This window comes from Penicillium riverlandense (genome assembly GCF_028828495.1).
Source record: "Penicillium riverlandense strain IBT 135883 chromosome Unknown utg000007l_segment0_segment0, whole genome shotgun sequence".
NCBI classification, from domain to species: domain Eukaryota; kingdom Fungi; phylum Ascomycota; class Eurotiomycetes; order Eurotiales; family Aspergillaceae; genus Penicillium; species Penicillium riverlandense.
Genome location: NW_026643198.1, coordinates 2,678,003 through 2,700,417, shown reverse-complemented (window position 1 = coordinate 2,700,417; position 22,415 = coordinate 2,678,003). Strand labels below are relative to the sequence as shown.

The window sequence follows — 22,415 nt, the reverse complement described above, 5'->3', positions numbered from 1 at the left end:
ACCAACAATGCAAGATAAATCCATCACCAACCGGAAGAATTAATATATTTGACTTTACTTCAGCCTTACATATTTGTCATTGCTGCATGCTGCTTATCTTCTCACCAAAAACCCCCCGCCATACAATTTGTCACGTTGAACCTTGCTCGGGAACCTTGGCCGCTGGCCAGAGCTCATATTTATGATGCCCGTCCTTCCTCTGATCATACTTGTCACTATCGCTATCCCCATCTTTCATCTTTCATTCCTAAGAATCATAGTAGTAAACCAATTTCGAAGTCCGTCAATATGTCCAAGCAAATCATCGTTGTTTTTGGGGCAACTGGAAAGCAAGGTGGCTCTGTCGTCAGCAGTCTTTTATCGGGCAGCGCGGCGGGCAAATTCCACGTTCGAGGAATTACGCGGGACGTCACCAAGGCCAGCGCCAGAGCCTTGGCTTCGAAGGGTGCTGAAGTTGTTGCGGTATGCCTCCGTTGAGAGAATATTCGGTTTAGACACAAACTGATCACGAGATTTGAACACAAGGCCGATTTGAGTGATAAGGGATCCATTCAACAAGCACTGAAGGGTGCTTATGGGGTATATGCTGTTACCAATTATTGGGACCATCGGAGCGCCGACATGGAATTTGCGCAAGGAAAAAACATAGCTGATGCTTGCAAGGTGAGAGGCTTTATTCAAATATTAATTTTTTTTTCTTCCTTTCCCTTTTTCTTTTCGAAGAATTTATTGCTAATTTAACAACGGACGACAAGGAAGAGGGTATTCAGCACTTGGTGTGGAGCAGCCTACTGAATGTGACGAAACGTACGTATCATCTGTTTCTTCAACTTGGCATACATAGCTTCTGCCGAGCATTAGTTACTAACACTTTGGAAAAATCTCCCCTCAGTCTCCGGTGGTGTCCTCTCCCAAGTCCATCACTTCGACAGCAAAGCGAAGGTTGAAGAATACATCCGCAGCGAAGGAATTCCTGCCACGTTCATGCTTCCGGGCTTCTACATGTCAAATATCCCTGGAGCCAATTTGCGGAAAACACCAGAAGGTACGTGGAAACTTGCGCTTCCAATTCCTGGCGATAGTCCGATACCGCTACTTGCGTCCGAGTATGATACGGGCAAGTTCGTCAAGGGGATTCTTCTCAAGAGAGATGAGACTCTGGGCAAGCGAATCTACGCTGCCACGAAGTACTATACGCCTCTCGAAATTTTGGCGACTTTCAAGGACGAGTACCCCAACGCTGGGAAGGATGCGGCTTTCACGGAGCTGCCACATGCGGTATTCAAAGGCATTCTCGCCGCTGCGGGAATGCCTGAGATTGCTCAAGAGGAACTACTCGAAAATATGCGCTTGATGCCAGAGTTTGGGTACTACGGTGGCGAGGCACTCGACTCAAGTGTTGCTGTAGGTCTTCATCTTCCCAAGCAAATTTTGTCATTAATATTGAGAGGTTCGCTGACAACGCTTGCAGATCGTTGATGAGCCCCTCACGACATGGAGTGCCTATATGAAGATGTCATCCGTGTTTGCGGATCTGGATTAAGGAAAGCATATGAAGGCTCTCCTATTTAAGATCAAGGCAAGACTCGTCAGGCATATATGTAATACTTCGAGATTTAAGCTCAGTCGTTTGATGCATGAACAATGAATTTGACTTATCAATATCAACAATGGCTACAAAATAACCAACAATAACCATCATTTACGCCTTCGTCTTCGTCTTGCTACCCTTATTGGCTTTCCCCTTGGCCTTGGTAGCAGGGGACTCCGACGGAGCATCCTGCTTCGGCGTGCCTTGGTCTGCCTTCTTCCCCTTCGCAGCCTTCTTCTTGGGGGTATCCTCACTCTCAGCAGCAGGCGCCTCAATAGCCTTAACAGTCTCCTCCTCGGGAGCCTGCTCAACGGCCTTTTGCTCCTGGACGGGAACATCATCAACGCTCCTCAGCGCTGGCAGATCCATCTCATACCCCAAAGCCTTCAGCTTATCGACCTTAGCTTGTCTCCGCTTCTGCTCCTGCTCAATGCGCTGGCTCCACTGTTCACGCGTCTTGCCCTTCTCCAACCGCTTCTTCTCAATCCGGTTCCAGGGTGTCTTCTTGAAGCGCCGGTTCGCGCCCTTCCACACCTCGGGGTGCAGCTGTTCCGCGGGGACGTACTTGCACTTGAGGATGTGGCCGTACATCAGGTAGTTGTCCATCGTCTCGGCGACAATCTTGGCAACCGTCGTCGAGGAGAACTCCACGAACGCGTAGTGCTTCGATCGGCCTGTGAGACGGTTGCGCGACAGGCGAAGACGCGTGATGTCGCCGAATTGGGAGAAGTAGGCGCGCATTTGGTGCTCGTAGAAACCGTGCGGGATGCGGCTGGGTGGTGTTTGTTAGAAATGACTCGAAAGTGTAACAATACGGCACTTACCCAATGTAGACAGTACCAGGCTCAGACGGAGTTTCGCCCTTCTTCTGCTTCTTCAGGATCTTGCGCTTCGCCTTCTTCGAGTCTGGAATGCGGGGGACGGGTTGGTCCGGGTTAAAACCCTCGTCCTCGGAGGCGTCTTCTTCTCCGCTGCTCTCGAATCCCTTGATCAGCTCGGCGGTCTGGTCGTCCAAGTCTTCATCCTCGCCGCTCTCAGGCTCGGAGATGACATCCCCAACGATTTCCTCGTCAGACTCCTCAACCACCTTCTCTGCCTTCTTGGCCTTCTTGGATGTGTCCTCCTTCTTCGACTTCTTCTTTGCAGCTTGCTTCTCAGGCGCAGGCGCAGCAGGCTCGTCATTTTCCTCGTCGCTGAGGAAGTCGGCAGCGCGCTTGCGAGGCTTGATCTGGCGAGCAGACTCTCCATTGGCCTTTGCCGACGCATCGGTCTTAGGCGCAGTGCCATTCTGCTTCTTTTTCAGAACGGGCTTGGGCGCAGCGTCTTTGGTCTGAGCGGGTTTGGCATCGGCCTTTTTGGTTTTTTTCGCAGGCAAGTCGGCTGCAGCAGGCGCGGCTGGAAGAAAAGTCAGTACAATTACCAAAACCTATTCTGCCGTATTTTCAACATACCCTTGCGCTTTTTCTCTTTCTTGTCGGGGGCCATGTTGGCTGTGTCTGGGGAAGATGATGGATGTTCAGTCGGGAATTTTTTTTTTCTTTTGGCAAAATCAAAAACTCTCGGAGGCGGTGAACCATCCCGACCACATCGGGTCGCTGTGTTGAACCCCCTCCACCACACGGGCAGTGGCCATGGGGAAGACCAAAAATGCAAAGGCCCTGACGCACGAGGAGATTTGGGATGACTCGGCCTTGGTGCGGTCGTGGGATGAGGCTGTCGAGGAGTACCAGGTGAGCTTGTCTGCGATTGAACCCTCACGTGACTCTATCTAACATCGCAACAGCTATATCACAGCATCCACGCTAAGGGGGAAAATGTGGAAGATGTGCTGAGAGAGGCAGAAAGGGAAGAGGCTGATGTTGTGGATGAAGGAGATCTCGCCGAAGATACGCTGATGGAAGGGGGCAGCGATGAACCCATCCCAGACGTTCTGCAGGTATGTTTCCTGCGGTCCAATGTTCAAGCCCTTTCTGACACTTCCCTCAGCCCGCGCAAAAGTCTGATGTGCCCCCTGCAGACGAGGGAGTACCAGCAGCATCAGCAGCAGCCACACCTCCCGCCAGCGGTATGCCGATGCCTCATCCCGCGTTAGCGCAAGGTATGTATCTCTTTAGCACCAAAATTGGCCTGACTAACTATCCCCTAGTTCAAGATGAAGGACTGAAGAACCTCATGATGGCATGGTACTTTGCGGGCTACTACACAGGCCTCCATGAGGGCCAGCAGCAAGGCAAACAATAGCCAAGAGCTGTTAAACAGGGCATATTATTTCCCGAGAAAAGAAAAGTGGAAATCCAATAATATCGTATCTGACAAAGGTCATAAGTTCAATAAACCAGTTAGAGAAGCCAAAAAACCCCTTTCCATCCATTACCATGCACACACTCCAATGCGGCTTTCCCTTCCATCTTAGAAAAGACCGCCACCCTTCAGCAGCTTACCGACAATGGGAATCTTATCTAGAGGGCTAGGGTTGTCATAGTGGTGCGCTGGAGTCTCACTCGCAGTCGGAGTGACGAAGTTGCCCGTATACGGCTCCTTGTCCGTCTTGGTGGGTTCGCCGACGGCGGGCTTGATCATCTTGCGCCCCTGCTGCGTCCGGTCCGGCTTCGATGCAGCCCGCTGGCTCGGTGTTGAGGTTGGGGCGCTAGTGGCAGAGGCTGCAGAGGCGTGGGCTGACGACGAGGGCTGAGAATCCAGGCCCAGGTCTTGCATTATGTTTGTGACGGGCTGGGTGGCGGTGTAGTTAGTATAACAATATACCTTCAATATTGGGGTTTGTATAATGCAACGTACATCCAACATGCCCAAAGTACCGGCTAAGGGATCACTCGCCTGGTCCGCATCACGCTTTGTCGGTAGGGCAATCGCGAATGCGGCGAGGACGAGGAAGACGGTAAAGAGAGACAGACTGAAGCGAGCCATGGTGGATGAATGGAATAGAATAAATTGAATGACAGGAAGAGAGAGAGTAGATATTGCTAGGCTGATTCAAAGGAGTGACTTTGTTTAGGGTTGGTTGGCGCTGATGAGTGTCGATAGCCGGGGGTATCGAGGGAGAGATATAGAGGTGCGCGCGGGTCTACGCGATTTATATTCAATCCTTTAATCAGGCTGCCGAGGGCGAGAATGGAGACGCGACAGGGAAGGGCAGGGCAGGGGTTGGGGCTAGCTGGCAAGTATGAGTGCCGCGTACCTACTAGATGTATGTGAGCTCGCCCCTCCGCGCGCTATTCTGATTATGTACTTACAGGCTGCGTGAGAAGTGAGCTAACACAACAGCTTGAAACACGACTGCCATGCTCTTAGGGTGGACATGTTTTACATAAGAGGCGGTTTTGCAGCCCACGCGGAAGTATGCGCTTCTTTTGGAGACCTGTGGTTCGCAAAAATTGGATGCAAGGGGGAAAAGAGGTTGATGAGCTTCATTCCAGTAGCTGGTCAGCATTCCAGAACACACCATTTTGGGTTGCGGATCTTGCTTATCCATATTTGTCCCTTGATCAACGTTGTCGCATATTTCCTGTGTTAGGGTTGTCACTGAACTCCCTCCGTCGACTACATAAACAGGCTTGAGAATAATGATGCTTCGTTCATATTGATCGATCCAAAATAGTTTAAAGAATGTATGTATCTCCCTACTTTGACACGCACAGCCCCATATGGAAGAAGCGGACGCAACACGAGGGAGTCTCCAGGGGACTTGGTAGTCGGACCTGTGAGAGGCTCACTATGGGCACAAATTTGACCTCGAATATCATGGAGCGATGACGGACGAGACTTCGAAAGTGCCTGGCAATGGTAATCGTAAGAAGAATGCTGGGGTGGTGATGGGACTACGTGGTTGGTGAGAGTGTGTGTCGTTCAAAATCTGCATGTTAGTAGGAAGGATGGGTCGGGTAGTTTGTCTGTTCTGTCAACCACCAACCACATCATTCGCCCCGCGGAAGAGACATTATCTTCGCTTGGTGAATGGAGATGGATGGCAGAGCCGGGAACAGTCCGAAGCTGTCGGTTGGCGTGGATAAACACGGCTGACATGACGACCATGGAATCGCTCCCAACAATCCTCCGAAGACTTGAAGATCGCATGCCTCATGCAGCCACCATCCCAGTCCGTGCCAGTCAGAACACATAGATGTAATTGTCATGTAGTGAAGTGATGAAGTGATGTATGCTCAAAAGCGAACCCGGCCACCCTCGTCCAAATGGAAGCAGGGGCCAGGATTAGAACGAGCCAATCCATTTGCTCTGGGTCTCTTTTCTAAAATTTGTAGATAGAATCTTGACAGGAATTGACTGGTAGGTTCAATTCCATCCATCGACAAGGGTATGTTGGAGACCGTAAGTAAGATGAGAAAAAAAGAAAGAGAAAGGAGAGGTTGGGCTGTGTGAAAATTTATTGGCGATGTTTGTGTATTACATAAGCAATTGGTGGATGTGACCACGTGATCTATCGTATCTGTTGGTGTTTGGGGCTCTTAAGAGTATTATTCAAGATGGACTGGATTTTGTTTGGCGTTATACTTATGGAACTGTATATGTTGATAGACGGGATGAATGAAAATACGATCATAATTCATGATACTCTGATTGGGAATGATGGGACAAGGTATATCATATCAGGCTACACATACTATATACATTCATTGCAAGTCAGGAATTAAAACCGGGCGAGGACCCGCTCCTGCGCATCGGCAATGGCATATTCACTGGAGTGCTTCTGGCTCATGACCGACTTGGCCTGCGCAGCCGTGAAGCCCTTGGCCTCCACCGCCGGGTTGTATCCCAGACCAGTAAGCTTGGCAACAACGTCGGAGGGCACAGCCGCAGCGACCTTGCCATCCGCGCGCTTGTACACGGTGACGACCACGGCACCGCCTAGACCCAGATTGTGCTGCAGGGCAGCAGCCGTTCCGTCCATGAGACGGTTGTTGGCCCACCCGCGCAGATGCCAGACCAGCTCAGCGCACTGCGCCAGACCCGTCGCGCCGAGTGGGTGCCCCTTGGAAATCAGCCCACCAGACGGGTTAATGACCATCTTGCCGCCATAGGTGATATCGCCGCGGCGGACCATCTCGTGCGCCTTGCCGGGCTCGCACAGCTCCAGTGCGTCGATGGTGATCATCTCGTTGGCAGAGAAGCAGTCGTGCAACTCGCACACCTTGATATCCTTCACATTCACGCCGGCCTCAGCGGCGGCTGTGCGGCACGCGTGCCGCGACATGCCGAAGCCCATCAGGTCAATCGAGCTGGTGCTGTACACGGACTCGGTGTCGGTGGCGAGAGTCTGGCCGGCGATGAGGATTGCCTGGTCCTTGAGATGGGGGCGAGCATCGAGGAACTCCTGAGAGACGACGACGGTGGCGGCGCCGCCGTCCGAGGTCGGGCAGCACTGCAGCTTGGTGAGGGGCTCGTGGATCATGGGGGCGTTCATAACCTGGTCGAGGGTGTATTCCTGCTGGAACTGCGAATAGGGATTGCGCTTGGAGTGCTCGTGGTTGATGCGGGCGATCTCGGCAAAGTCCTTGTTCGTGGCGCCGTACTTCTCCATGTACTCGCGGCCGGCGTTGCCGAACATCTGGGCGGCACCGGGAGCGTTGGTCACACCACGGGTCTCGGCCATCATCATGCCGAACAGGCCCGTGGGATTGGTGCGGTCGTTGTACATAGACTGCAGGCTGCCGGGGTTCATCTTCTCAAAGCCGACGACGAGGACGCAGTCCGCCGCACCGTGGGTGACCATTGTGCGGGCCATGGCGAGGCCTGTTGAGCCTGTGGAGCAGTTGTTGTTGACGTTGTAGATGGGGATGTTGGTTAGGCCGAACTGGTAGAAGACGCGCTGGCCGCAGGTGCTGTCGCCGTAGACGTAGCAGGCGACGCCCTGGTCGACATCGTCGTAGGTGATCTTGGCATCGAGCATGGCTTTGATACCGGCCTCGTAGCCTAGTTCATTGTAGTCGACTTTGCCGCGCGGCTTGATGAACTTGGTCATGCCCACGCCCAGGACGTAGGCGGGGCTGGTCTGTTTCTTGGGCATGTTGAGGGTGTGGATGGGATGGGATGGGATGGATTAGAGCGAAAGATCTTATTGTGTTGAGTGATGGAGAGTTGCAGAGTGCCGAAGGAAATATATAATCCTGACCACAGCATGTGGAGGAGCTCAGGCCGAGTTGCGGGGAGGACCGAGGTCCCGAGGAACCGTTCGGTGTGGCCTGAGGCAGGAAGGTGCATATAGGCGATATGCTGGAATAATATTCTGTCGGTCCAATCTGACAGCGGTGGGAAAGGCGGTCAACCCACCCTCTCCGAGCAGCCGCGGGGATGCTCGAGGATCACGTGCCGGACTGGCAAGCAGCTTCTTCCCCACATTCTTCCCACCAAACCAGGCAAGTCGACAGGTGACTTTGCAATCCCATCCCCTTTGCGTGATGGTCACATCATAATATTGCCGTCTGGTCGTGCCGTGTCTGGAATCTGGTAGCTCCCCATGATTGGCTGGGCTGCGATCCCCCGATCCCTGCACGGGTCCCACCCATCACGGCCCTCGGAGCACAGTCCTCCACATTGGCAGATCATTAACTGTGTTTCTGGCTTTCTGATTAGAGGCGAGCGGTGATCCGGGGGATCAGTCATGGCCGAGGCGTCTGGGCCGTTCGGGCTTGGGCTTGGGCCTGTTTGGCTGCGTGGGACCTCGACTACGTAGGTGCCTTTACACAGAATGTCCTTGACACCGTCCACCAAGGGGTTTGGTGCTACCCACGGGGCGAACGGAGTGACGTCTAGAGCAGAGATACCCCAAGTGACGCATTGTAAATAAGAGATATACTACGAGGAACTCCAATCGAATTGCATGATGTCACCTGCTACACACCCTAAACCGCATCGGGTGCTCAGCAGAGCTCGGTCCACATTTTTGCCCGCTTCGTCTTCTCTTCTTGATTGTCCAGGTTGTCTGTGAGGGTGAGTTTCCTCATTCTACTACCAACACGGTGTGTCTTGATGGACGGGCTTCCTTACTGACCTCATCCCTGACAGCGCCCGATCCATTTCCCTTCTCCCTCCCTTTTTGCTCTCCTTTCCTTCTCCCCCTCCACCAACAACACCACCATTGCCAGCTGCACAGGCAATTTCCACCCTGACTGTCGGGCACAGCCATCATCACCCTCATTCCTTGAACTGCTCTTGCCGATCGCGGGACTCATCTACTCACCACTCTCTTCGGTCGCTCGATTGGCGGAGACGTTGGACCTCCCTCTACTCGCCTCCGATCTCTGGAATCACCCCCAGAACCGCCTTGGAGGCCCCCAGGTTGCCCGAGTCTATTGAATGGAGAATTGTGGGACGCCGAACGGTCTGCTCGAATCGTTGAGAGACCGCTTTGCGTTCCATAGGGTTCCCCAGCCTGCCTTCCTTCGACCGATTGATTGATTGAATCTCGCTCTCCCGGCCATTGCCTCCAATGGACCACCTTCAGGGATGACTATTGACAAACGTTCTGAACATGCCCCCTTCTCCCCGACGACTGCCTCCAATCCCACTCCCGCTATTATGCCGACCCGCAATGCCTGGACCATGGACGATGCGGCTCGCAATAAACTATTGAAAAAGTACAAGACACAGGTGGCTTCGGGGACGTCGACCATCTGCGCGACTTTGGCGGTGGTATGTTTTGGCCAGGCTGGTAATAATATGCCTGATGCTAAACTTTGAATCGCAGACCCCTCTCGAAAATGTCAAAACACGGATGCAGACGTGAGTCCTCATACATACGGAATACGCAGTCGAAACAGACTAACCCGCGCAGGCACAATTTCCAAAACGTCTTTCAGTGTGTCCGCTATCTGTGGCGTACCGAGGGTCCTCGTGGTTATGTGGCTGGTAGGTTGAGCTTCCTGTTATCTAGCGGACAATAATTGACTCCGTCAAGGTGCCCTCCCGCCGCTAGCGAGCGTCACTGCAGTCCGAGTCGTCAACTTCTCCACATACAACTGGGCCAAGCATACCATCTCCGACTACATACAGAGTATCACCGGCCGAAACCCTTACAAAGAGTACAATACCCCTGGCAGCACCCCGACAGCAACGGGAATCTTCATGTTTACCTCCGCCGGCCTGCTCGCCGGGTTGGTGACTTCTCCCCTTGCCTGTAAGTTTGGAGAGGATCGTCTGTGTCGCTGCACCACATACTAATAAAATCCAGGTCCCTTCGAACTGGCCAAGAACGTTGTCCAAACGTCCGTGTTAGTGTCGAATCGCGCTCAAGCTGCCCCCGGTGCCGCCCGGGACCCTTCCCTCCGCCGCAAGCCCCGTCTTGGTACCTTCGAAGCAATCCAGCAGATCGTCAAGCGATATGGATTCCGCGGCCTGTATACCGGGTTTCGCCTCCACGCGATGCGGGATACCCTGGGGTCTGGGCTGTACTTTGGCGTCTACGAAACCGTGAAACAGGTCGCTGCCAAGGAGCTCGGATCTGACAAGTCTCCGTTCGGAGCGCCCATGATCGCCGGTGCCATCTGTAGCACCGTCCCGTGGTTCTGTGTAGGTTTCTTTTATGGCTTCTAATCCACACCACCATACTAATATTTCCCAGACGTATCCCCTCGACACGCGCAAAACCCGCGCGCAGAGTGTGCTCCTCGGCAAAACCTCTGAGATCGGCGAGGCCTCGATGGCCGTCGCCAAATCTAGCATGTATAAAGGTCTGTCCATCATCCTCATCCGGACGGGCGTGAACAACATGATCCTCCTGAGTATCTTCGAGTACATCAAGATGCGGATCAACGAGCTCCCCGAGTAACTAAGGGAGGTGATTGGCGGGCGCGCGCTGTGTGGAGTTGATCTCATCTTCTTGTTGTTCTGTTTCTGGCGATTGATTATTTTCTCACGTACATACATGACGACGGAGCTTGAGGCTCGTCCATAGCGAATATCAGACTGTTGCGTGGATTATCCAACCTGTAGGCTTAATAGTCGTTAGCTGACAGGCTGAACTATACCTAGATGTCGCAGCCTCAGGCGCCAACACGTCATCCGTTGCCTGGTAGTGGGGGTAACCCAATAATAACTTCCGCGATCAACAAAACTCGCGTGTCTCCCACCTCCTCTCTCACAATAATACACAGCTAATAATGGCGGCATCGTGAGTCTCCGAGACCCGCCTCTGACAACTGCAGTTGACTAACCACTTCCCTCATTGCAACCCCTACAGCAACATCCTCCAAATCCCCTTCCGGCGCTCCCACGCAGTCTCCCTCTCCGACGCAATCACCCAATACATCTCCTCCAAATATGACCAGCGCCCGGACATGTTCGCAGAGGATCTGCTGATCATCAACCGCTTGCGCACTGAGGCTGTTAATGTCCAGGAACCGCATGTTAGCGGTATTAGTCGCCTGGTTACGTACGCGGCGCAGCTGAAGTGGTTGGGAGGGAAGTTTCCGATTGATGTGCGTAAGCGCAAGACTTTCCTTTCCTGGTCCGTCCTTTTGAGGAATGATCTTGAGAAGAAACCAAAATGCTGACCGTGGCTTTTGTGGAGGGGTTTAGGTCGGGGTGGACTTTGCGTGGTATCCTTCCCTGGGGTTTAATGGGTCGCAGCCGAGTGAGTGGTTTCTTTCTTGCATTTTGGAGGAGATAAGAGCTTTTCTTTTGCTGATGAGTGACAGTCTCTCAAAATAACTTACGCTACGAACTGGCCAACATCCTCTTTAACCTTGCAGCGCTCTACTCACAACTCGCATTCGCTCTCAACCGGACTACTGGAGATGGACTCAAGCAGGCTTGCAATTACCTCTGCCAGGCAGCCGGGGTGCTTCACCACCTACGCACCGAGATAATCCCCGATCTGCGCACGTCACCGCCAGAAGATATGGATGAAATGACACTTCAGAGCCTGGAACAACTCCTCCTCGCCCAGGGCCAAGAATGTTTCTGGCAGAAGGCCGTCAAAGATGGTCTGAAAGACGTCTCCATCGCGCGGCTGGCGGCCCAAGTCTCGGATTTCTATGCAGATGCAGGCGATTTCGCGGTCAAATCAAATGCTATTAGCACGGACTGGATCCACCACATGACGGCGAAACACCACCACTTCGCAGCGGCCGCACAGTACCGACAGTCGCTCGACTGTTTGGAAAAGCGCAAATACGGCGAAGAAGTGGCCAGGCTACGCGATAGCTTGAACTGCGTGAATGAGGGGCTGAAGGAGTCACGGTGGATCAACCGTACGGTTCTGGGGGATCTAAACGGGCTGAAAAGTCGCGTTGCGGAGGACTTGAAGCGCGCCGAAAAGGATAACGATGTTATCTACCTGAATCCTGTGCCGCCAAAGTCAGAGCTGAAGAGTATCGATCGTGCTAGCATGGTCGCTTCCAAGGCTCCCTCGCAGGTCACGGATGCGATTTCGATGCTGGGTGACAAGGGACCTTTGGGACAGCCGCTTTTTGCGAAGCTCGTGCCGTATGCAGTTCATATTGCGGCTAGTATCTATTCTGATCGCCGGGATCGATTGGTTAATGGGACGCTCATTGCGGAGTTGGAGTCTATGACGGATAAGCTCAGAGAGTAGGTGCTGTCCGACGGTTTTATCTTCTACTTTGCTTACTGGATGTCTCACACAGTCTTTTATCTGCGTTAAACCTCCCGGGATCGCTGCAAGCTCTTGAAAAGCCTCTCGGCCTGCCACCGACACTGGTCTCTCATGCTGAGGAAATGCGGCAGCAAGATGGACTCAACCGTCTCCGTCAGTCCATGGAAGATACGGCTCGGGTGAAGTCCAATGATCGGACGGTTTATAACGAAGGTGTTGAATTGCTGGCAGCCGAAAAGGCAGAGGACAACGCGGCGCGCAGAAAATACGGTACGGATAGGTGGTCGCGCGCACCCTCTGAGGAAGCTGCCTCGAAGATTTACACTACCTCCACTGAGATCAGCGGGTACTTTACCTCTGCGCAGAGCAGTGATGATCTTGTCGAGGGAAAGTTTCAAGACTACGAGTCCGTTTTCCGTGTGCTTACGGGGACGAACCGTGATCTGGAGTCGTATGTACCTAGCAGCCGGAGAGCTGCTATTCCACACGAGGTCGAGCGTGAATCTATCCGACTGCGCAGCTGCTTGAGCGAAGTAAGCCGTATCGAGAATCGGCGACGACGACGGATCCAGACACTGAAGGATAAGGCTCAGGCGGATGATATCCGTATGCTTTCTCCCACTTTCCTAGTTTGCTTTTCGGGCCATTGCTAACTCGATTTCCCTAGATCCGGCTCTTATCAAAGAAACCGCTCGACTCGAGCGCGAGTTTCCAATGCAACCAATCCAAGCAGGCCAATTCGAAGACCTCTTCGAGGAAAAGCTGCGGCTGTACGACTCATACCGCGACATGCTCGCCCAGGAATGGAAAGACCAGGAGCAAATATCTGGACAAGTGCGCGAGGCGAACCGGAATTTCACACGCGCTCATAAGGGAGACGCTTCGACGAAGGAGCGGGAGACGGCACTCCAGGAATTGGAGAATGGGTATCTGAAGTACAAGGAGATCATTTCGAATCTTGAGGTTGGGAGGAAGTTCTATAACGACCTGGCTAAGATTGTGGGACGGTTCCGAGATGATGCGAAGACGTTTGTTCATCAGCGTCGGATGGAGGCGAGTCAGTTGGAAGCGTATGCATCGTCATTTCTTCCCCTCGAGAACTCTTCACTAACACTCTAATAGAGACATCACCAATGTCGCAGCCATGTCCTCGCTGCATATCACCCAACCTCAGACCCGCCAACAACCACCACCCCAGCAACAGCAACCCCATAACACCCACCACCATGTTCACAGGCCATCCGATACAAGTGCCCCTCTAACAGCACCGCAACCAATGCGCGCCCCCGTCCCACCACCCGCCGTCCCTGCTGCACCGGGAGTATGGTCCCCCGAAGTGGGCATTCGGTTTTCATCTGCTGGAGTGCCTCCTGGTGCGACCCCCGCCGGGTCGGCTCAGGGTCAGCCTCAATCTGGCCGTGGTCGTGCGCTGCCCGGGACGTGGGATCCTTCGCAGGGCTTGCGGTTCTCTTGATTGATCTGTTTTGTACATACAGCATAACATTCACAGTGCAACATACACAGGCTCTAGATTTAGGTATTTGAGGGGTGTACATGGCTTTGCATATAAGTTACCGACGGAAGGACCATTTACACTTACTATACTAGAAGGTCACTTGATTGAACGGCCTAATTGAAAGTAGATCCGACATTAACATCAGGTTGTTTCCACAACAGAGTATGCAGTCCAGGTCATAGCTGGCATGTTTTCTAGAAGCGATAGTGGACGATGCGATGATCGAGCGTGTTTGAATACATGAAAGGGCAACTCCGAGCGAGGTGCATGATACTAGCTTCATTGTGACTGAAAGTGTCTTATAAATGGTGATCTTCTCCGCAGTCGGGGTCCGTAGGTTGCAGAAGAATGTGCAGGTATCGTTGTTTATACATATGTATAGGTGGAAAATATAGATTGCCTACAAGTTAGAGCCCAAATTCTGACATGCAGCAATACACCCCATAACAAGAGCCCCCGGGTTGAACCGAGTAGGATACCGCTCTAGCATCGCGGCAGACAAAGCCCGCGGATCGGTAATCCCCGAATCCAACAGCTCCTCAAATACTTCAATATATCTGCGCGTGGCTGCTAGATGAAATGGGCCATCCATCTCATGTGGTTGTTTGTGGCCCGGGACAACGAGGGCAGGCTCCAATGCCTCGACCTTACGCACGCTGGCGATCCACTGTGCGCGCTTCTCTCGCGTATTAACCTCGCCGAGCATCTGGTGCACGTCGCCGTAGACAACGTCGCCGCATACGGCCAGTTTCAGTGTGGGCACCCACAACACAGTTGAGTCGTGTGTGTCGGCCTGACCGACTTCGATGGCTTGGATAATATGTGATTCCAACAGTATAGTATTACCCACTGGTAAAGGCTGCGCGAGTGTTTGGGGAGTGTAAATCTGGTTTGGGAATTGGGTTGTCCACCGCCTGAAGGTCTTTGGATCGAGTTGCTCCTTCATGTGAGCCACTGTCGCGACTGTGGCTACGGCCTGCACCCCGGGAAACGCCTGCAGCAGCAGGGGAATCCCAAAGAAGTGGTCGCCGTGCCCGTGGGTAATGTATATGGTTATCAGTTTCTTAGTTGGGATGCGTGTTTTGACCCAGTCGATCAGTTGCTGTGTCTGTGTGGTGGTGATAGGCGTGTCCACGAGCACTGCCTCGGACCGGCCGTGGATGAGCGTGCAGGAAATAGGGGACCAGGGCCCGCCTTTGCGTCCGTCGGGCTTGGACCAGGGAATGGGCGGTGCGACGTAGACGTCTGCTTGTAAAAGAGGACATTTTTGGAGTGATACTGATACTGTTAGACAGAGTATATAGTTGGTTCGATGAAAAAAAGAAAAAAAAAAAACTGCTTTAACAGGATATTCTGGTGGATTAAGAAATCATTAAGGCGGATGATTTCGACATTTTATATATCTCGCACCGGATCGCCTTCAGAATACATGCCACTGTCTGGTGAGATGTTGATATTGTAATCATGAAATGCGTGAAACGGCCGAGGCAGCAATGGATAAACCTCGGCCCAGCCCAGGCTCCAGAAGTCTAGGAGGTCCATAGGGACCAGTTGAGAGATGTCCAATTCTCGGTCATAAAGGTGGTAGTCTAACTCTTTGCTGGCAAACGAACGAACGTATAAAGCTAAGACCAGATAGACTCGGCGGCTGCATTAGATCCGCTTGCTACCACCTCTTAACCTGCTTAAGTGGATTCTTTGGAACGAACGACATATTCTCCATCCTGGCTCTCTCAAGCTTCTCCCGTACCTCGCCAAAAAATTCCTAGAGCCCATGTGCAGCAGTGTAGACGACTTGGGCAATTTTTGCTTCCCCACAGAAACCAACTGTCAAAGGATGTACAAGCTTCCCAACCAATATTCGTTTAAACAAGGCCCCTTCTGCTTTCCCGGTCTCTTTCCGATGCAAGGCACTGATTCCTGCCAGGCAGTGCTATGGCAAGCAAGTAAGCTTTGGGCATACTGATCATACCAGTATGCTTTTATAAGGGCAGACTCGTGCCGGTGTTTCCTCAAATGGCCCAGTTTGCGCTATGTAGTCAGCTACTCGTGACTGCAGTCCCCTCAATTTTACTAATCTTTTCTGCTCAAGCACCTCGCGACGAACCGATGATTGTCAAGTCTTTGAAATGCATTTATCAAGAATGTGAAGCTTCTCGAATCGTTTCTGTTTGATTTAAATGAATAAAAGAATGAAAGAATGAAAGAAATAAGATCAAAAGTAGATACTCCTCCTGACCAAACGGGCCGAAGGCAAGGCAAAATTAATTCGCCTGCAGCCATTTGTCAATTCTCACCATTGGGAGAAGCTATGTAAATATCCATCCACTGGAATGTCTCCACGTTTCAAGAGATTGTAGGAAGTAGTATCCAATTTGTGGGTGTCGAGATCCATACTTTGAGGGTGATCATTCTGGCGTTTGGATCACATATGCAGGTTCTCCCGGTACACCCAGGGCTTTCCGATCCACGGTACTTGAAGCGGTTCACTATGGCGTGGGTGTGATTGTTGCCGGAGGCCCGCATTTGCAGTATGAATCCCAACAGACAGACTCTCTCGATCCACAGTGCCCAGAGCAGTCACTTGACGCAGTGCACGTTGGTAGTGGAGAATAAGTGGACGAAGGTGCCAGAGAAGTGCTGGAGGCTGGTCGGGTGGAGCTACCATGTTCACTCGTCCACTCACTATAATCTTCATCCATATAGACGCACGCGACGTTAAGAGGGTCGGATCCGACCTGGTGGCAATTGGCCGGCGCCGGCTCGTCGTCCGGATCAAGGGCGCTGGAATCCACCAACGTTTCGGCATCTTGCTCAAAGTCTTGGGCCAAAGTCGAGTTGGTCGAGTTCTTCGAGCTGCGTGGCTCAATGATACTGCGTCTGAGCTCGTCATGGGGCCAATGCCAGGCACCGTCAGTTCTCCAATTCCATTGCTTCTTAAGGTAGTTGAAAACCAGCATCCACGCATAGTTGTCCGCTGAATAGGTTGTTAGTTTTACGTCACAGAATTGATGAATGGTAGCAGACTCACCATTGTACATCGTGAGCTGATTAATCTGATTGACATAGTCGGGGTTGTAACCGTTATACGGCTTGGGGTAGGTATTCCTCCAAGCCCATTTGGCACAGACGTCACCTCCGTAAACAGCCTGAGACAAGTTGTGAGCGACGATTTTTAATCAAAATTAAGAAGGATCGAAAGACGTACCATTATTTGTTCATTGCCCCTGTACTTCCTTTCTGATGGAACCATAGACTTGACATCCCGGACTATAATACTCGTCAATATATAAGAAATCAAAGAAGGATATATAAACTCACTCCAGTACTGTGTGTGCCCGGCAGTTTGACAGTGGAAAAACTCATGTGCCAGGATATATTCCCGTGATCTTAGGTAACTAATGTCCGAGACGGACTGCTTTTTCGCCACGACCGACTTCAGACTCTCGGCGCTTTCAAAGAAAAGTGGACAAAAACGGATCCAGTCGCCTATAATAAGATGAATTAGTCTCAGAGTTAACCTGGGGATGGGATGATAGTCGATTTTAATACATACCCCTGTTTGTCTTGTGGGTACGATGGGTTTCTGCACCACTAAATATTATCAGCCGTTATGCATCTAAGAATACACATTATCACTTACACTCCGATACGGTCGCACGCATCCGCGCCCCAGTCGACAACATGCTGGCAGGTGAGGGTCGCACGCCCGGTATATGAGAACTTCTTCCACCTCTTGCTGTCGCCCTTTGAAGGAAATTGGATGACTTGTTCAAGATTGCCTAGCGGTGGTCAGGTACTTGAAATATAATTATAAAAGACAAGGAAAACTCACTCCGGATGGAGTCATAGTGCTTGGTGTACTCGGGCTGAGATTCTTCTATCAGTGTCATTCATTCTCTTAGGTCGTTAAACAATGAACTAACCGTAGAAGTCCATCCTTTTCCGCCCTTCAGCTTTTTCATCTCCCCATCCTGGACAAAGTAACGATTCCAACCAGCGGAGGACTGGGGGTTTGAAAGGCTTTCCTGCATCATGGGCATTGTTTGTTCCACCGTCTCGAGGAGGATTTTCCATTGGCTCGGGGTGCAGCCAGTATTAGCCTCTTTAAAATTGAGACCTTTGTACTTGATATGAAGATTCATCAGTTCATCAGGCCAGACATTCAAGTGATCCCTCTTCTCGTGAGGGACGGGTGTGGCTAAAGACTGTTTGAACAGAATGAAAAGAAGTTGAAACAAAAACAAATAATTGAGCTCCATCTTGAAACCTACTACCTCCTATGAGGCAAAGAAGGACCTTGAGATAGAAAGAAAAAAAAAATAATCTAGCATAAAATCACCAAGAGGACGGGGCATCTGGGTGAAATAAGTTGCGCTGCTAACACAGAAGGATCAGGCTATTCTTCGGTTACGTAGTAATAGTGGGTGTGTCGTGCGAGCCGCTTGTAGATCTGTATAGCCTCGCGTCAGGAATATCCAATAATCATCAATTGACTTTACGTGTATTTTGGTTTTAGCCCCATGATCAACGTTCCACGCGGCTGGGGCTACGATTTCAGTACTTATGCTTCTGCAGCCTTGTTTCTATCTAGTGCGTGGGGTCCAGGTCGCTGTTGGTGGCGATGGCATCCTTTGGCAGCGATCCTAATTTTTTATCGCCCGGTCTTCGGATTTACCGCTATCTATTATTAGAGCCCCTGAAACTGTTCCATTCCTGTGCCTTCCAGTTATTTTTCACTTCTGAAGTTTCTTGCGTTGTTTCATTACTTCAGATACAGCTGGCTTGATTGAATTCGATAGAGATAATGTGGGCGCTTCAAGGATTTTTGCTATGGATAGCAACAGCGATGGCAATTGAGCATTATCGTATGTACTCATCGACATTCCTTCCGGTCCGATTTCGCTAATCAAGGAATAAGCGCTTGGTGTCAACTTTGGATTGAAGTATATGTTTGTACAACAATTTCCTAGGGCGGGACCTTCCCTATCTTTTTGCTGACTGCTTGAAGCACTGCTGCCTACTTTACAGCATCAGGCGAGCCCATTGCTGCTGTAAAACTTGAAGGGTCCGAAGAATACCAGAGGCACATTCAGGCGTTGGTGACAGATTCCCGAAAAAGAGAGATGCGCTTTGGGGAGATCTACATCAGAGAAGGTTCAGAGCTACACCCAGCACCGACAGAGTATCTTGCCTACCCTGAGAAGGATCGTGAGATCTTCTCCCAGATCCTCCGACAGGTCACAGATACTGCCACGCGCTCCTTGGGCCACGGTCGCTCTGTCGAGATTACCGTTGCTAGTGTTCCATCCGGACTTGACCGCATTGCCTCTGAACATCTCCATCATTCAATTATACGGACGGATGCATCTTCCCTTCAGCATGGGTGGCAAAAACTACAGTTTCTTGACGCTGCTCGATTAGCCTATGACCTAGACACATGTGAGGCATTTGGCCAGTCTCCTTCTTGTAACTTGGAGACTGGGGGACCGTATACTATCTTATACGTCGATCAAACCCCCGGTTACTTAGACCTCTGGGCGGCAGATGTCGGAGAATTCAGTGTGGCCGAGTTCGAGCACAATCGCATCCAGCATTCGGAAGCAGCAGATGCAATGGTTTGTTATTTATTATTTCACTCAAGCTAAGACTCTACTAATACGTCCTGATCTCAGGCAATCACAACCGCCGTCAAAAAATTCATCTCAGAACAGCTAGCTCAATACGAAACCGACATCCGTGCTGTTATTCTTAGCGGCGAGGCACCACCGGCAGACTTAAAAAGCACCCGTCAAGCTATTCAAGAGGCACTGCCTGATCAACTACAGCATCTGCTTCGAGATCAGATTGATCCAGTCTTTACTGGTGCGATTGGGGCTGCACATCGCGCACGGAAACACGTGCATGATCCGGAATTATTAAACATTAAAAGTGACCATGAACATTTCCGTCATTTCCCTGACCTTGACCATGACGAACTGTGATATATCTTATGCAGCTTATAAATTGGTCTATTTGGCATGGCAAATTTTTAGTTACATGATTACAATATTCATAATTGGGCACTTTAAGAGCTAGTCAGTTATCCGTTTGGCGCCGAAGTGGAAGCTGGGGCCAGGACCGCTGCCGATCAATCAAGACTGTTGCCCCTTTTCATTTTGAGCCCTCCCTATGTAGTTATCGCCTACTGTCGTGCTGGTCCGTTTGGCCCTTCCTGCTCGGTAGACTTAAGAAGTGCCCCGCTCAAAGCCCCACTAGCATAGCGTGTTGGGGGCTATCGCTTATCCTGCGGTTCCCCATACTGGGCCATTCCTAATAGGGTCCCCGGTGGTTCCATATGGCCTGAAGGGAGTCGACCCACTTAGCAGAGTCTATCACGTCTCTCACCCCTCATTTAACATCGGCGGATCCCAGATTGCTGACTTCAGCTCTCTTTCGCTTGGAGAAAATCACTGTCTCGATTAGATCGCTTTTACAAGAGAAGTCAACGTCAGCCATGAATTCTTTGGAATCTGAGCGCCTTCACTTCCGTGCCTGGGATTCCTCTCGCGATAAGGAATGGTATTTCACAATGCACTCCGACCCAAAAATCTTTTACAATACTTCTAAAAGCACTTTTCAGCCCATGAAGAAAGATTCACTTGATCCCATTGTCAAAGAAATCGAAGCGGCGCTGCTGGCTGTTGTTATCTGCAAAAAGTCATCACTGAATACGGCAGAGGACCAACCAGCTTCGGAATCGGAAAGAATTGGGATCCTCATGATAAAAAACATCCCTCCGAGCCAGGTTCAAAACCGCTGTGCTGATCTCGGGATCGAATTGAGACCCGACGCGCAAGGCCAAGGCTATGGAACTGAGGTTTTACGTTGGGCTCTCAACTGGGCTTTTAAGATGGCAAATCTGCACAGGGTCCAATTGGAAGTGTATGGGTGGAATGAGGTCGCCCTGAAAACATATCGTAGGGTTGGATTTCGAGAGGAGGGCCGCTTGAGGAAGGCTGTATGGAGGGACGGGCAATGGTGGGATGAAATTTGGATGGGAGTTTTGCGAGAGGAATGGTCGTTATAAATGCTATTGGCTGGGATCTGCCAAGCACTACACATGGATATGGTTTGTCGTGTTTGCCCATGCTGATCTGCAAAATTCTCTGGTATTTTATGGAGTCGATCGACCACTATTTCCTGCTTTGGAGCAGCTTCTAAATCAGAGCACAGCAGCAAGACTTGGATCGTCTCTCCTGCACAGTCAACCGGAACTGCCGCCTGGGCAACAATCGGCGTTCGCGACCAGCGAGCTACGCTCGGGTAGCTGCAATCTGCGCCCTGAGTGGGGGCCCGGATGTTTTCTCAACGTTTCTCTATCGCTGCAGTGGCAACAAAACGCCATGGACAGTGATGCTAGAGTGTAAATAAACAAAGCTGCTCGCGATAGCCATGTTCGATGCTCCATAGTCATCTTTTAACATTCTTTGAAGCTCTACATTGCTTCCATCATAGCTTGGATGGCGAGCTTGGTCGCCACCCCACGTCAGTCATTTTAGCTTTGGGAGCTAGCTCACCCATACATCATGGCCACAACGTGTCTTCCCCAGACTACCTCTCAGTCATGAGTCCTGCCATTCCAGCCAATATGACTGCCATAGGGACTATGGGGAATAAATCCGTTCAGGAACCCCCGTGTGCGATGGGCATCCGACCAGAGCACGTCACCGAGTTTGAACGACTCCTCTGGATCGAACCAAAATATGACGCGCGCTCATCAAACGAGTACTGCATTCGATATGACAGCGACGACTCGACATTATTCACTGTGACGGGAATGAAATACAACGAGAAAGCTACGCGCGAGTTCCGCGATTCGTCGGGCCTCCCCTTGTTCGAAAGCCAGAAGGTCTGGTCGCCGGGCTGGAAACATAGACGGCCGTGGAGCGTTCGCTTGCCAGGATGCAAGAAGGCAGATCTGGTTGATATCCGATTCAAGGGCGTGATGAGTAACAGCTTTGAGGTGAATTTCCGCAATGCAGCTGCGCTTGACACCAAGAACAAGGACGATCAGATGGTTCGTCTCGTGGTGAACCGCGTCTCGCCGATCTACCGGGTGTACGAGGTGAGGGTGGCCGGCGTCAAAGTCGTGGATATACGCGAGAGTATGGAACGGAACAGATCCGTGCCGACCGGTCGATATAATTCAAGTGGAAGTGCGTTGCCCCCTCGGTTGGTGATGGAGATATTAGTGGCTGCGAATTTTGATATGTCTCTGGTAAGCTTTGGGTACCGATCCGTGTCATGAAGCCGTCGGCTGACGCGTGATGGCAGGCTTCGCTCATCGTGGTCATTGTCAGCGATATGGGGTTTAGTGCAACACCTCCACACTCGACTAGTCGGCTGCACGCTACTTTGAACATTCCGTGATACGTCTGGGAACGAGAATGGGATGAAACTACTCGAGAATGATTCAAGTTGCAGTATTGTGCAAAAGGATCACTTGATATACCGTCACTTAGCGTTCTGGACGGAGGAGCCTCGCCTCGCACCTCACGCCGCTTTTAAATAGTTAATCTCTGACTCGACTAAAGCTAGTCTGGGGCGATACTACAGTCCAGGCATAGCCACACTAGCCAGCCAGCCTTGCCGATCGCAGATCACCACAGTTGGGAATCATGGCCAATGAACGGTCGGAGATGACGCAGTTCCAAATTCAGTAAGGCTGCTAGATTTCC

The 22,415-nt window shown here is 51.4% G+C and overlaps 11 protein-coding genes across 11 annotated transcripts; 6 read left to right on the top strand and 5 right to left on the bottom strand.

The window, feature by feature from the left end:
* Positions 1 to 288: 288 nt before the first annotated feature.
* Positions 289 to 1,479, top strand: N7474_008671 (NmrA/HSCARG family protein; the record flags this gene model as incomplete). The annotated part of the gene is made up of 4 exons (XM_057200081.1): positions 289 to 462; positions 526 to 663; positions 756 to 807; positions 893 to 1,479. The coding sequence occupies 4 exons, from the start codon at positions 289 to 291 to the stop codon at positions 1,477 to 1,479; spliced, it is 951 nt and encodes a 316-aa protein (XP_057050782.1).
* Positions 1,480 to 1,702: 223 nt separating this feature from the next.
* Positions 1,703 to 3,076, bottom strand: N7474_008670 (RNA-binding protein; the record flags this gene model as incomplete). The annotated part of the gene is made up of 3 exons (XM_057200080.1): positions 1,703 to 2,363; positions 2,416 to 2,986; positions 3,043 to 3,076. 3 exons carry the CDS (start codon positions 3,074 to 3,076, stop codon positions 1,703 to 1,705), a joined length of 1,266 nt encoding a protein of 421 aa, XP_057050781.1.
* A 146-nt stretch (positions 3,077 to 3,222) lies between these two features.
* On the top strand, positions 3,223 to 3,832 carry N7474_008669 (uncharacterized protein; the record flags this gene model as incomplete). Its single annotated transcript, XM_057200079.1, has 4 exons — positions 3,223 to 3,321; positions 3,375 to 3,527; positions 3,578 to 3,689; positions 3,738 to 3,832. The coding sequence occupies 4 exons, from the start codon at positions 3,223 to 3,225 to the stop codon at positions 3,830 to 3,832; spliced, it is 459 nt and encodes a 152-aa protein (XP_057050780.1).
* Positions 3,833 to 4,000: 168 nt separating this feature from the next.
* Positions 4,001 to 4,516, bottom strand: N7474_008668 (uncharacterized protein; the record flags this gene model as incomplete). The annotated part of the gene is made up of 2 exons (XM_057200078.1): positions 4,001 to 4,321; positions 4,388 to 4,516. The coding sequence occupies 2 exons, from the start codon at positions 4,514 to 4,516 to the stop codon at positions 4,001 to 4,003; spliced, it is 450 nt and encodes a 149-aa protein (XP_057050779.1).
* Positions 4,517 to 6,254: 1,738 nt separating this feature from the next.
* On the bottom strand, positions 6,255 to 7,631 carry N7474_008667 (putative sterol carrier protein; the record flags this gene model as incomplete). Its single annotated transcript, XM_057200077.1, has 1 exon — positions 6,255 to 7,631. The coding sequence occupies one exon, from the start codon at positions 7,629 to 7,631 to the stop codon at positions 6,255 to 6,257; it is 1,377 nt and encodes a 458-aa protein (XP_057050778.1).
* Positions 7,632 to 9,070: 1,439 nt separating this feature from the next.
* On the top strand, positions 9,071 to 10,391 carry N7474_008666 (putative mitochondrial carrier protein; the record flags this gene model as incomplete). Its single annotated transcript, XM_057200076.1, has 6 exons — positions 9,071 to 9,256; positions 9,312 to 9,346; positions 9,399 to 9,472; positions 9,522 to 9,740; positions 9,795 to 10,132; positions 10,185 to 10,391. 6 exons carry the CDS (start codon positions 9,071 to 9,073, stop codon positions 10,389 to 10,391), a joined length of 1,059 nt encoding a protein of 352 aa, XP_057050777.1.
* A 331-nt stretch (positions 10,392 to 10,722) lies between these two features.
* On the top strand, positions 10,723 to 13,653 carry N7474_008665 (putative pH signal transduction protein PalA; the record flags this gene model as incomplete). Its single annotated transcript, XM_057200075.1, has 6 exons — positions 10,723 to 10,733; positions 10,803 to 11,044; positions 11,260 to 12,154; positions 12,211 to 12,785; positions 12,847 to 13,249; positions 13,302 to 13,653. The coding sequence occupies 6 exons, from the start codon at positions 10,723 to 10,725 to the stop codon at positions 13,651 to 13,653; spliced, it is 2,478 nt and encodes an 825-aa protein (XP_057050776.1).
* Positions 13,654 to 14,095: 442 nt separating this feature from the next.
* Positions 14,096 to 15,237, bottom strand: N7474_008664 (MBL fold metallo-hydrolase; the record flags this gene model as incomplete). Its single annotated transcript, XM_057200074.1, has 2 exons — positions 14,096 to 14,979; positions 15,132 to 15,237. The coding sequence occupies 2 exons, from the start codon at positions 15,235 to 15,237 to the stop codon at positions 14,096 to 14,098; spliced, it is 990 nt and encodes a 329-aa protein (XP_057050775.1).
* A 947-nt stretch (positions 15,238 to 16,184) lies between these two features.
* Positions 16,185 to 16,736, bottom strand: N7474_008663 (uncharacterized protein; the record flags this gene model as incomplete). Its single annotated transcript, XM_057200073.1, has 1 exon — positions 16,185 to 16,736. One exon carries the CDS (start codon positions 16,734 to 16,736, stop codon positions 16,185 to 16,187), a length of 552 nt encoding a protein of 183 aa, XP_057050774.1.
* Positions 16,737 to 18,544: 1,808 nt separating this feature from the next.
* Positions 18,545 to 19,679, top strand: N7474_008662 (uncharacterized protein; the record flags this gene model as incomplete). Its single annotated transcript, XM_057200072.1, has 4 exons — positions 18,545 to 18,563; positions 18,617 to 18,647; positions 18,707 to 19,313; positions 19,371 to 19,679. 4 exons carry the CDS (start codon positions 18,545 to 18,547, stop codon positions 19,677 to 19,679), a joined length of 966 nt encoding a protein of 321 aa, XP_057050773.1.
* Positions 19,680 to 21,301: 1,622 nt separating this feature from the next.
* On the top strand, positions 21,302 to 21,985 carry N7474_008661 (uncharacterized protein; the record flags this gene model as incomplete). The annotated part of the gene is made up of 1 exon (XM_057200071.1): positions 21,302 to 21,985. One exon carries the CDS (start codon positions 21,302 to 21,304, stop codon positions 21,983 to 21,985), a length of 684 nt encoding a protein of 227 aa, XP_057050772.1.
* Positions 21,986 to 22,415: the final 430 nt, after the last annotated feature.